Here is a 13,593-nt window from a genome sequence, read left to right as displayed (position 1 = left end):
TGCCTGAGTTAGCTTTACCATATGCAGAGGCACAACTTTTAATTTAAATACTGGGCAAAAGGAAAGGTGAGTAATTCAAAGTGTTAGAAGTAGTTGTAGTAACAGTCAATCATGTCATTGGTACTTTGGAGGACACATACCATATGGGCTCTGCCATGGTGATTTAAGAGTAATACTACCGTATTGTGTAAGATGAGTAAGACTTCCTACCCTATTGTAATGGAGAAGCAAGAGTGAGCGAGCATAGCTTTTCAGTTGGGGAAGGTGGTGGTGAGGGGCCATATGATAAGGCTCTTGGTTCTGTTTTCTCAATCCCATTTCTCATTATTAAATCAACAGATGTTTATTGTATATAGCATGAACTAAACATTCTGCAAGGTCTGGTTACACAGCAACAAGATCTAGTCTTTGGACCCAAGGAGCATGTGGTGTAGATACATAGCATAGGGCAATGCTACATAACTGCCTACAGGGCAGAGAAGATACATAAGACCTTTTAAAACCCTGCCTAGCTCCACCACTGCACAAGCGATTTATTAACTTTGCCTTTTTCGTAGCAAATACAGTGAGAAATTATTATAATTAATTGCAGGGCATTTTTGAAGTGAAAGGTGCTATAAAAGAGCTGAACAATAGAAAACAAGTGATATTGTAGGATGGTTCTCATAGGTATGTTCAGTATTTTTGTCATCACTATAGGACTGCTACCAGGGAAAAGCTAAATTAGATAAATACAATTGCCTACGTTTTGCAAAGTCAAGAAAATATCTGTGTATTGGTAAGAGAGATTGTGGAATCTTACATTATTTTGGGTACTACATAAACTAAATCAGGTTGGAATATCACATATAGTGTTTAGTTTCCCCATGTCTGCAGCTTCTATTAAAAATCTGCATTTCGATGTTTATTTGAAGTAGTTCTCTAACAATTTTTAAATGTTGCCACTAAGACTATTATTTACCAACAAGGGATTATATTTTAATACTCAGAAACTATAAGGTTTGTTAAATTATGTAGAACAAATCTAACCTTTCCGTGATTCACCTGTCAGTGTCCTGGGTTTGGGAGAGTTGTTATCAATGATATATGCCTGATCCCTTCTGATTTTACTTAATGTTTTTAAAGTTGGTTAATTCCCTCAGAGGATTAGGATACCAATTTATATGTCATTCTACATTATCCAAAGATGAAGAATTTATAGAATTGGGCATTTCTTTTACATACTTTTATATAATCATTATTTATACTCAAGATTGAGATTCTCAAACTATTGGAAAAGGAAGGGGATCTCTTTTGATAGTCATTTTATGTTTCGTGATGATGAACTACTCCTAATTTTAACATTAGTACTTTTATGTTTTTACCAGCATTTTCACCCTAATTAAATGAGGTTCTACCCAACAATGTTTAGCCTGTGGCATAATAGAAGACAGATGACTTGTCATTGAGAATTGTAACCTTACATTCTCTCCTTCCTCTGAACAATATGATTTTTTTTGGGGGGGTCTCAGTTTATAATGAGACACATGTCTAGTTTAACAAACAATGAAAATATTTAAAGTTTAACCTTATATGCATGCTATTTATTTTTAAAATATATATTAATATAAACTATTAGTAAAGAGATCTTAATTTTTATTGTCTTCCCCTGACTTAAGAAATTTATTAATATGGAGAACTTTCACACATTTGCTGATTATCTTATTTGTTCTATATATTGGTACTTTGGTCTCATGTTTTGTTCTTATTATATTATTTCTATACATTTCCATTTAGTGTTTCTATTTAGAATAGAGATAGAAGCATAAAAATTAATAGCCCATGCATCAAACCATTTTATATGCTTAACAAAAATGAGCAAGTAAGGCTAGAAACCTCAGTGTTTAATACTGTTCTTAAAACTCAGTTATTACATGTATTATAGCTTCAGTGATTAAAGAGAGTAAGTATAATATATAGTCAGATTAAAACAGGATAACTAAACCAATATTTTTTAAAAAGCGTATGTCTGTGAATTGCATGGCAGAATATTACTAAAACTTACCTAAATAAACTCTCATGATGTTTTTGCATTTTATGGGAATGCTTTGGCTAGACTTGGATCTGAATCTCATGACCAAGATTCTAAGTTTTGGTTTTTTTCTTTAATACACAATACTGTATTTAGGAAGTTAAAATTCACCGTCCTGGTTATATTTGTGCCAAGTTTGTGAAACTGTACTATACTATTATGAAAAAAGTAAAACTTTACATGTACTTGTATTTTGAAAAGTAGCATTGTGTGCATTTAAAAAAAATTGGTAACTTGTGGCACTTTTGTAAGGGAATGTGCAAGTATAAACGTTTATGCCATTTAAAATGTTTTTAATTCCCAGGAATTACCCTTATAAGGCTTTAATTAAAAACCAAACCCAATTTTACAAGTAGCACTTTTTTCCTACTGGTAGTTCCTATTCTTCTAATTATGTGGGACATTTAATTTAAACCATGTTTTTTGCAATGAGTTTTTGCTTTCCTCCTTCATCCTAACCTCAAAAACCTTTCATTTAAGGAACAATTTTAAATTAATCCAATGGTAATTAGCAAAGCATTTTAGGTGTCATGGCAATTTACTCTTGTGCCTCACTTTAGTAATTTTCTGACAAAAATAACTAAATTCCTGAAATGTAATATTCAAATGTTTTAATTAGTTTTTATTGGTCATAACCAATTGAGTAGTTGATGTCTATATAATTGTAATTTATCTTAAAATCTAAAGCTGCTGAAACAACTAAGTACACAGCTGTGCTTAAATACCCTCATATCCTCCAAAGAGAGCTGAGGAGAAGAAAGAGAATCCTCTATGATTATAGCTATTATACATACTTCTGTGGGGTTACCAGTATTCATTGTGACATATTCATGAATGGTAGAAGCAAAATGAAAACAAATATAAATTCTTTAACTTTAGATGGTGGCATCAATACAGATTATACATAAACTGTTGCAATGAAAAATATTTATTGTGCTTGTTTGTGAAGAATTTATCTTAGATTTTTTTTATGCTCTTTTTCATTTGAAGCTGCACAATGTAAAGACAACAGAATAAATGAATGAATGAAATGATGGTCCTATTTGCCATGGGATTAAATATTCTGTTGAATTTTTGAGGGGTATTGGCTGCTATATATTATGACATAAGCTAAATTGTTCAGAAGCAACATGTAAGTCTTAGGTAAAAATCATAGCACTTAGAAATCATACATCTCTTCTTTTCCTCACAAAATGAGTTCAGAATTTACAATCCAAATTGTATCTTTTTAAGCTCCTAATTATTAAAAATTACCTAATATGGATTAAAGGATTAAATGAAATAAGTACTACAAAAGAATACTAATTAATTCTAAAACCCATATATTATCAAACTTCTGATATTATAAAGCCTTAAAATATTTTAATGAAAAATTAATTAGCTGGAAACGAAGGCACTTTATTACCTTGAACTAGTTATTTATCTATATAGAATTTGTCTAAAATCCCATAAAATATTCTTTATCCTTTTATAAATGTATCCTACTTATGTGTTTTTCTAAAGTTCTTATATAATGTAATAAGTCAAACTATTTTAACTTACCAGAAAATTGTGTTACATAATATAACCAATAAACAATACAGAAATAAAACTCAAAAGTAACAAAAGTGATGTGATAGTGGCAAAACTGTTAGTCTAAGTCTACAATCATTTGAGGTTACAATGTAAAATGTTAAGGCGTTTTCATTGAACAATTTTAGACAGCTTTTATTTTTTAGATCTTATTTTTAATTTGTACTTTCTTGTATTGAAATGTTGGTCAATGTAAAGGTAATCAAAACTATTAAGCCAGCCTGTCATAACTCCATTTTGTTTTCGTTGAGGTTCTTTTAATGTTAACACTAAAACATTAAGAAATCAGTTCTGTTTCTTCTGTGCTCAAGTCAGCCATGCCTGGTGAGTCATCAAACTGAAATAGTGACCTGGGTGTGCTGCTGTGTATAGCTGTTTTCTCTTCAGAAAATTACTAGTTGATTTATACAATGGAGCTGATTCAACAGAAAAGCAGGAGATAATTTTTTTCAAAAGTTAAATTTCTTTTCAAGAGAAATCTTACATCTTCCTGACATGAATAAGGATAGGCTAGCTTTTATCCAAGAATGTTTTTCAACAGAAGAATATTTCAAAATAAACAAACTTTGCTTTCTTTTTTGTTTGGGAGCAGTTCATTTAAGAAAAAAAAAAATACGTGTTTATAATTTTTCTTTAATTCTTTCTCTGTGGCATTCTTTCTATCACTAGTTTAAAAATGTGTTTTATTAAATGTAAATGCTGCTTCATAGACACAGTTATCCTTATGGAAAGGAGTCAAGTTTATCAGAGGTCGGTCTTGTCTTACCAAGGACAGACTAAAGATAAATTCCATGCTAATTCTTTGGTTTGTTTCTTTGTTTCTTTTTACAATAAGATATATTAACCCAAAGGTGTGTTAATGTCATGGCATGAACAATCGTAAATGTAGATCTATTGAGTATTTTGTGATGCTGAGTAACAGACTTTTCTCAAATTTCTGTAATGCTAAAAATATTTTCTCTAGAGGGTTTTGTTTAATGTTAGACTGTTGTTCTAAAAGATGTTGGTCCTAGTGGGATTTTTTTTTAAACTGGGAAAACAAACGCATGTATTACAAGTATAGAAATGGTGAATTGTAAACTTACCGTATAGTACTGAATCTATTTTCAAAAATGTTTTGGTGTTAAAATATACAACATAAAATTGCTGCCGTACTGTAATTGAGTACTTTTTCCTAAATGACCCTGTTATCACTATTCCAGAATTAGAAGTTGGGCAGACACATGATTGATTCATGTGTTTGCATAGATGCTTCGGGGTATATTCTTCTCTTGGTGATTAAAATATATTTTCCTTGACATCAATGCATTGAGATCTGAATATACCTGTATCTATCTATCCTTATTGCACATTTCTTATACAGTAATCTAGTATGCCAAAATTGGCCTAGACCCAACTTAAAATTGAGGGTTTGTTACATGCTTTCTAGCAGAAAGGTTTTCAATGATATTCATTATGGGTTTGTACTGTGAAAATAGTGAAACTCCCTTTAAAATTTCACACATGCTAAATATAAATTAATATTTTTTCTTTAGCTCACAAATAACTCTAAATCCAGAGAGAATATCAACCCTTTTCACTGTTGTCAAATCCAGCATAAGGAACAGCCCTATGACCCTACAAAAACTGTTGAGGAATAAGGAATGTCTCTTATGTTACACTTCAGAATAAAGGCATTGAGTGAAAGAAATGAACCGAAGTTCATCGTGAATGCAAAGCTTCTATACTTGACATTCCTCCACGGAAGGGAAGACAAGTGTCAAAACCACTGGCAACCTTTTCAAACTGATCTTATGTGGAATGTCTTCCACCACACTGGAGTACTTCTTGACTCTATCAGCCTTGTTTGTTTGTTTTCTAATTTATCAAGTTTTTCAGTTTTCAAAACACAATTTGTCAAAATTGAGATAGAAACATAAATTTGAAAATACTTTCTTAAGAGATCATGTAACTATATAACTCTGAATTTAAAAATTGAGGAGGAGTGATCATTTCAGTCCACTGCCTCTCATAAGAAACATGTTTTTAAATCTGTAACTGCTTTAGTGTTAACAGGGTACAAAGTGTTTTTTGTCCTGTATTGTACTTAGGTTCTCATTGGTTGGTGATTGTATTGTACTGTATGAAAACAAATCATAAATTGCCTTGTATTGTTTATAATGGACCATACCATGTACTTCTTCTGTTTTCATGTTCCAAGTTTTTCAGTGATGCATGTTAACAGTTAGGTCCTAAAATTCTGTGGTGCTAATTCTTCCATATCCAATGGTGCTTTTGTGGATGCTAACTGCACACATGCTGAACAAAGCTTGAAGTTTAAAACTTTATTCCCTTCTTCTGTTTATATAAAGCAAAATAAAATAACTTGAATATGTCTCAAAGTATCACTGACAATCTAATAAACTGGTTTATATGTGTGATTACTTTGGATTCTTAATTATTTTTCAGAAAGATTAGTTCTACTGGGCCCTCATATCAACCAAAAGTTGATCTTGCCACGTGTTTATTTTGTTATTTTAGTTGTGCCCCAAATTTTGTGGTATCTTTGGGAATTTAAATCTAGTTGGTCTGGCTTCTAAATTCAAGTTTAAATCAGATCTATGAAAACTAGACCTATCAGACCTGGAAAATAAGTAAGTTAAGAAAACCAAAAATGTGCCATTAGATTGTATTTGTTTATTTTAATACTTTATTCATAATGTTTCATCATCTGGCTGAGCCATGAGATAACATTTGTAAGTATGCTTCCAAAACTTTTATTGCAATTCAAATGGCTATGAAAAGGTTGTTCATGTATGCTGATATTTAAAGTAAATTTCCACTCCACCTATATGAAATAAGGACAAAATTAAATTGGGACTTTCTAGGACAAACTGATGTATGTCAGAATGGCAAACACCCATGCATTTGGTCTTACTGCATTTTTTGTGTTTTTTTTTTAAATCCTCATCCAAGGATATTTTTCTTTTCTTTCTTTTTTTTTTTTTTTTTTATCCTCACCCGAGGACATTTTTCCATTTTTTGCACAGATAGAGTGGGAGGGAGAGAGAGGAAGAGAGAGAGAGAGAGGGAAACATCAATGTGAAAGGGACACATTGAGTGGCTGCCACCCGCACGACCAACCAAGGCCGGGGACAAACTGCAACTGAGGTACATGCCCTTAGCAGGAACCGAACCCAGGTCTCTCCAGACTGCAGGCGGATGCTCTAACCGCTGAGCCAAACTGGCCAGGGCCCAAGGATATTTTTCTATTTATCTTCAGATAGAGTGGGAGGAAGAGAGGGCACAATATGAGAGAGACACATTGACTGGTTGCCTCCCGCATGACCCCAACCAGAGCCAGGGATGATCCGCAACTGAGGTACGTGCCCTTGACTGGAATCGAACCCAAGACTCACTGGCCTGTGGGCCAATGCTCTAATTGCTGAGCAAAATTGGCCAGGGCGGTCTTACTGCATTTTTACTTTGAGCATCTGCACTAAAAATCACACAGCACTGGGACAAGTGAAGCTGTTATCCTCATGGAGACAGAGCGTTGTGTCTCCTAAACCAGAGGTAAATTCAATATGAAGGCAGTGTACAAATTTTCATTCTGACCTTGGTATTTTGCCTAACCCATGAGTAACCTTCAATTTAAAAAGAAAAGATCAAAACACATCCATTAAAGCTCCTTAAGCAACAATTATTGCTCTCAAATAAATGATCAAACCCATCAATCTAATCTAGTAGATTCAACAAGTGGAATGTCATTCTCATTCCACTATGGTTCTTGGTTATAAAAAGAGTGTAAGGTATGGTAATTTTGTCTCAAATGGTTATTAAATATATGTATTTATTGTTCATCATAATATTTGTCCCACCTAAAAATTTATTTTCACAAAAATTTTGGGGTTTTGTATGAAAATTTTTTTAAAAAATCATCAACCTTAAATAAAATGAGTGCATTTTGCAAATTGGTGCATTTAGGAAAAGTATGTAGTCTCTCCCTCTTTAAGTGGAACCATTATTTAAGTTTTTCTAGAGTTACAAAATTATATTTGTCTATATAGTTTTGTCAACAATATTTTGATAAGTTGTATTTTCTGTTTCTAAAATAATAATTTTCCTTGGAGATCTTAAGCTCAAGAATGTCATCTATAAATCCTTGAATAAAAGTGCTTTCAATAAAGATCCAGATGTTCTCCATGAAAAAACATTTTTTGAAATAAATTTCATTTACATTAAAAGCTTAACCCGTACTCATCTTAGGGAACGAATTTTCCTCATCAGGAGTTGCTTTGATTTTGAAAATGACCAATAATAACCTTAACTATTTTTTTAAAAGAGCCAATTTATAATCTACATCATTTCAGAGTAGTTTTCATGCATTCTTTTTTTTATCCTCACCCGAGGACATTTTTGCATTCATCTTCAGATAGAGCGGGAAGGAGGGAGGGAGGAAGAGAGAAAAACATCGATGTGAAAGGGATACATCAAGTGGCTGCCAAACTCATGACCCCAACCAGGGCCGGGGACAAACTGCAAATGAAGTATGGGCCCTTAGCGGGAACCAAACCTGGGACCCTCCAGCCCACAGGCTGACACTCTAACCGCTGAGCCAGGACCATGCATTCTTCTTAAAACTGTTGAAGTAGGTGCTATTGAGTTCACACAAAAACCAAAATCACTTTTCTTAAACACACACACATGCTTTATCCTTGGGACAGTGAAAAGTCTCCACAAACCTCAGAGTAGGGGAGCAGGGGAGGTGGATGAGATGAACCAAAGAACTTACATTCATGTATGCATAACCAGTGGATATAGACAACAATGCTAAGGATGTAGGGGAGGCAAGATGGGGAGGTGGGGGCTTAGGGGGGGCAGAAACATCTATAACAAAAATAAATTAATAAAAATTGAAGAAAAAAAGAAAAGTATAAAATAATATATTTCACACAAAAGCAAATGAGTGGTGTTAATTCATAAGACTAAATAAATAAACTATAAAATGCACTGAGCAGAACATTACACATAATCTCCTAAATTAATCTCTCATATTCTATGAGAGGTAGCTAAAGCTTATACTTGCAAAGCATAATATTTGCCTTCATAAAAGACTTAATGAAAAACTGAATTATGAAGATAAAAAGAACTTTGAATAAAAGGGCTGTGTATTTAGAAACTCAGTTTTGTTAGTTCATTCTGGGTAAATACACAAGAGATTCTTTTAAAACTAAGTCATAAAGAAAGCACTTTGGCCCTGGCCGGTTTGGCTCAGCAGTTAGAGCGTCAGCCTATGGACCAGAGAGTCCCAGGTTCAGTTCCCACTAAGGGCACATACCTCGGTTGCTGTTTGTCCCCGGCCCCAGTTGGGGTCATGTGGGTGGCGACCATTCGATGTGTCTCTCTCACATTGATATTTCTCTCTGTCTTCCTCCCTCTCTTCCTCCCACTCTGTCTGAGGATGAATGCAAAAATGGGTGAGTATAAAAAAAAAAAAAAGAAAAGAAAGAAAGCACTTTGCGCATCAGATATTCAGGGCGGAAAATTAATTTACAACAAAAAATAAAGTGTTACTCCTATAGAGTAGGACTGAAAAGAAACTGTAGGTAAGAAGTGGACTTTAAATCTTGCTTATACTTTTTAAAGTATTTAATAACTTTAAAAATGATGTTTGCAGGAAATAAATGCTAGATATGAATACCTATAACAGGTGATCAGCACATTCTGTTTCTAGTAGGAAAATCTATTTGTAAAATTGAATTATTGTCATAATGTTGCTTGACAAGTATAAAGACATAAAGAGAAATAAGTAATATTAATGTAGAGCATCATGTTATGATGGGCTCTATAAAATAGACCTGCTAAGGAGCAGAAATAATCACATCAGCTCATCAGAACAGTCACCCCAAATGAGAGAAGGAGACCACTAACAAATCCTTATTCTTTGAATCTTTTCTTCTAGGTTCCATGTGACATTTTCAGTGAGAAAATATTATTGTTTATATCATATAATTAAACTACATATTGTTTTATGTTAGCATGATTTTAGGCTCCTTAATGATATACCATTTTATAATTACCATTCAGCATTCACTGTTACCTTTACTTATATAGTCCTTATATATTATTACATCATTACATCACATAATCTTATGTCATTATTAATATTATTATTAATCACTAACCATAACCATTATAAATCACTATCATTATGAATATTATTCATCATTAATAAAAGTTTCAAATACAATACCCCTCTGACCATGACTCTTCTCAATAGAGATTTTGGAAACATCCCATTCAGAAATAGCTACTAATGAAAGGTCAAGGCCCTCCTCCCTTGCCCTCGTGGCAGACCTTGCCAATAGATCATAGCATTCTTTACAAAGGACCAGATACAGCTCTAGAATCTGTCTCAACTTTGCGCTCTGGCAGCCACTGGTTGACCAGGCTTAGCATACAACATTGGCATATTTGCCATCCTGCCCTAGACGCCCATAGGCATATATACAAGCCATCTGTCTGGGTCTCCCAAGAAGCAGATGCCAAGATGGGATTAGGTGTGCAAGAGATTTATTAGAGGAAATGCCTGTGAGGGAAAGTGAAGGAGTTGCCCTGGCCGGTTTGGCTCAGCGGTTGGAGCATCAGCCTGCGGACCAGAGAGTCCCGGGTTCAGTTCCCACTAGGGGCACGTTCCCCCCCCCAAAAAAGAAGGAGCTGGTGGAGGAACCATTGGACATTGATGCAGGCCTGAAGGAGAAGAAAGAAAAAACTAGGGAGGGAGTAAGGAAGTTACTTCTTAAACTTCAGCACAGTTCTAAGAAAGTTCCAGCCAGGCCTATGGACAGTCCTAAAGCCTAAGTGACCCTGCAGAGGTGACTAGCATCTTCAGGTACAGGCCTGCTTAGTATCCCTGCCACACTCTGGCATTGGCTGGGAGAAGCCACAATGCAAAGTGATTGTAAAATTGAATTATTGTCTTAATGTTGCTTGACAAGTATAAAGTCATAAAGGGAAATAAGTAATATTAATGTAGAGCATCATGTTATGATGGGCTCTATAAAATAGACCTGCTAAAGAGCAGAAATCTGTGCACAGATTTCAGAGCACAGCAGCTGGTCTGTGAGTCAATTAAGAAAAATCTGAAAGATGCAATTTCATGGCCACCACAGGCTTCTGTTTGCACTGCACAGATCTATATCCCCTCCCAGGTTGGAGGAGCACCTTCTCCATGATCCCTACAGGCCTTTCTTCCTGAGGGAACAACTCAGAAAAGGAGAGTTGGTAGGATAAAGCACAGCCCTGGTGCTGCATTTGATCTCAGGGCCACAGCTAGAACTCATCTCCTTCCTCCTCCAACATCATTCTGAATTGCCCCTCACCCTCAGCCCTCACCTTGGCAGGACTCAGTGGCTCACCTGGTGGTGTGCCTCAAACCTTCATTCCTGAGGGGTCTGATCTCTTGTAACAATTCCCTTCTCAGGCTGAGGTTGCAGCACAGTTCCATTAGCAGATGTAATGGGGCATGGAAGTACCAAGAGACTGCCTGAGTGAGTCATGTGGGTTCCAGCTGCATTTCTTCCTCCCTGTCCTCATCGTTTAAAGCAACGCTATTGCTTCCTACTTTAATGAGGGTCAATTATCCGTACAATGATTCCCCTCCTAACCTGCTGGTTCCTAAGCATAAGGAGTCCAAAGTGCCCAGGCAGCAGCTGTAACTGGCAAGAATGTGCCTTGTTTGAGGACCAGAGCCTCCAATCCTGCAGAGCCCAAATCTGTGGGGACAGAAAGCATAAACTCCCCCAGTGAGTCACTGTAGTGACTGCTCCTGAATCCACACCCTTAATTCCCAAATTCATGTCATCTTCCTATTGAGTGCACAGCACTGTACAGAGGTCTCTGGTTTTATGCATATACTGCCCCTTGAAGGATGGCATCCCATACTTTCAGAGTATTGACTTCCATTGTGCCTTTAGAAGGCTGTTTCTGCATTCCATGAAGCTGGCTTCTTCTGGATGGTGTGATAGTAATAGTCATGTCATAGGTCTATTCCATCTACCTCCTCCACTATCAACTGGTTGGATGCCTTTGTCTCTGCTACCATGGCCACTCTGTTCCTGTGCCCAATATGCCAGTTCTGAGGTGAATAATACCAGTCTGATCCATGTCAGTTGGCTGGATCACTTTGTCTACTTGGTTGCTCAGTGCCTCTCCCATGGTGGATGCCTTCTGGTGTACATTAACATGTGAAACAAAACTCTTCATAGTTTATGTCCATCCACATGCCTCTACCCCACTCTGTTGTATCCCAATTGTCCAGTCCTTTTCCTCCCAGGCCCCTGACCAGATAGCCAGGCCAATGACCACTGCCCAGGATATGTAAATATTTTCACATCAGGACACTTCTTCCATACAAGTTGGATGACCAAGCGCACTGCTTGCAACTCTGATCACTGAAAAGAAGTTATCTCTCCACACTCTTTCAAGATCACCCCACCCATTTTTAGTTTGCACCCTCATACCTAGCCACCTTATCCATAAAGCAAGTTCAGGCTATTTCTTCTTCCTTCAGTTGGTTGTATGGGAACCTTCATATGTCCTTAGGTGTGAGATGGGAAGGAGACACTGCTGCATCTACTGAGGGTGATAAAGGGCTTTGGACTCTATGCTTACGCAATGCACTCAGGATCTCTGGTCCTGTACAGGCTTTATATTGGATGTATCATTTCTATCTCATGATAAACTACCACTGGTCCATCCAACTTTATGACTAAGAAGGTTCAACAGAATCCAAATAATAATGGGCAATTCTACATCCATGGTTCACAACCATCATCTCCACCAGGGCCCAGTAGCACTCCAAACAGTTTTATTCCAGAACCTCAGTGACTTGCATTGTTATTCTCCCACTGGGGCTTGGGAAAAGCGTTATCTTTTCTCAGTACTGATACTTCCAAAGCCATATGGTCTGCCCAACCATATGGACCAGGCAACAGGGCTGCTGCACCTGCTACAGAGCCTTTCATGCTCTGAGCCCTACTCAACACTGGCAGTTATCTGTGCCACACAGTATAGGACCAGAATGATATTCCTAACAATGGAATGTATTGTGTCCCGAGCCCAAAAAACTAATTAGGCTGCCGAGCTTCCTTTATGTTGTGGGACACAAGATGCACCAATTTGTCTTTCACTTTGGAGAAGATATCCTCACCACTGGATTTCCTAAAAACTTCACCGAAGTGGCCGGAGCCTGGATGTTCGCAGGGTACATTCTGGAGTTCCCACTTCCCCTGCCTCTTTATTCTTCCTCTGATCATAAGGACCAATGAGCAGTGTTGCTTGTGCTGCAGCCTAGACCTGTTGCAGAATCCTTTCCCACTGAGGGCAACTAAGAAATTTTCACTTCACTGAGTGCTGTCATTGCTTTCTCTCCATTTCTAAGAACCACCTTAGCAGTTTGCCCCATTCCCTGAGGTTTTTGTGAAGTGTAAAATCTTAAGTCTTGAGAAAGTTAAATTTCAGGCCCCTTGTCAAGTATTCTCAAAATACAGTCCAAGGTGTATTCCTCTGGCTTCTGCCTGTACATGCTATTTCTTGCAGCTCTTCTGTGTATAGCTTCTTTCCTTAATCACTCTCAGCATGTACCCATCTAGTTTATGCTGGGACTGAACCCTGGTTATCAGACAGGGAGGAGGTGAGGGCAGCTATCGAGGGAAGCCCCTGTTCCTGGTGAAGGAGACGTCTCTGCAGTATCTTTTAGCATGATAGAAGTGCTGTCTTGTATCAGACCAGGGAAGGCTGGGACACCTCTGCAAGCCTTAAAAATTGGGGAGACAGGAGGTAATCCTGCAGAGATAATATACTCAGAGGCACCCACCTACATGTCCCCATCCCGGTTTTCAGGGTCCCAGATTTTCCCCAACCAGCACCCTGACCTTGGTATAACACATCTGTCTTGACTGAACATT

At 36.7% G+C, this 13,593-nt stretch overlaps 1 protein-coding gene across 1 annotated transcript in view; it reads left to right on the top strand.

Moving 5' to 3' along the window:
- PURG (purine rich element binding protein G) overlaps positions 1 to 6,060 on the top strand; it is a 35,678-nt gene extending 29,618 nt beyond the window's left edge. Inside the window, exon 3 of the mRNA XM_036250211.1 lies at positions 5,179 to 6,060. Within this exon, the coding sequence (XP_036106104.1) occupies positions 5,179 to 5,283 (105 nt within the window). The 3' untranslated portion in view covers positions 5,284 to 6,060. The remainder of the gene's footprint in view (positions 1 to 5,178) is intronic.
- The last annotated feature ends 7,533 nt before the right edge of the window (positions 6,061 to 13,593 follow it).

Source organism: Molossus molossus, unplaced genomic scaffold (assembly GCF_014108415.1).
Source record: "Molossus molossus isolate mMolMol1 unplaced genomic scaffold, mMolMol1.p scaffold_m16_p_9, whole genome shotgun sequence".
Taxonomy (NCBI): domain Eukaryota; kingdom Metazoa; phylum Chordata; class Mammalia; order Chiroptera; family Molossidae; genus Molossus; species Molossus molossus.
This window is presented reverse-complemented; position numbering and strand designations above follow the sequence as displayed.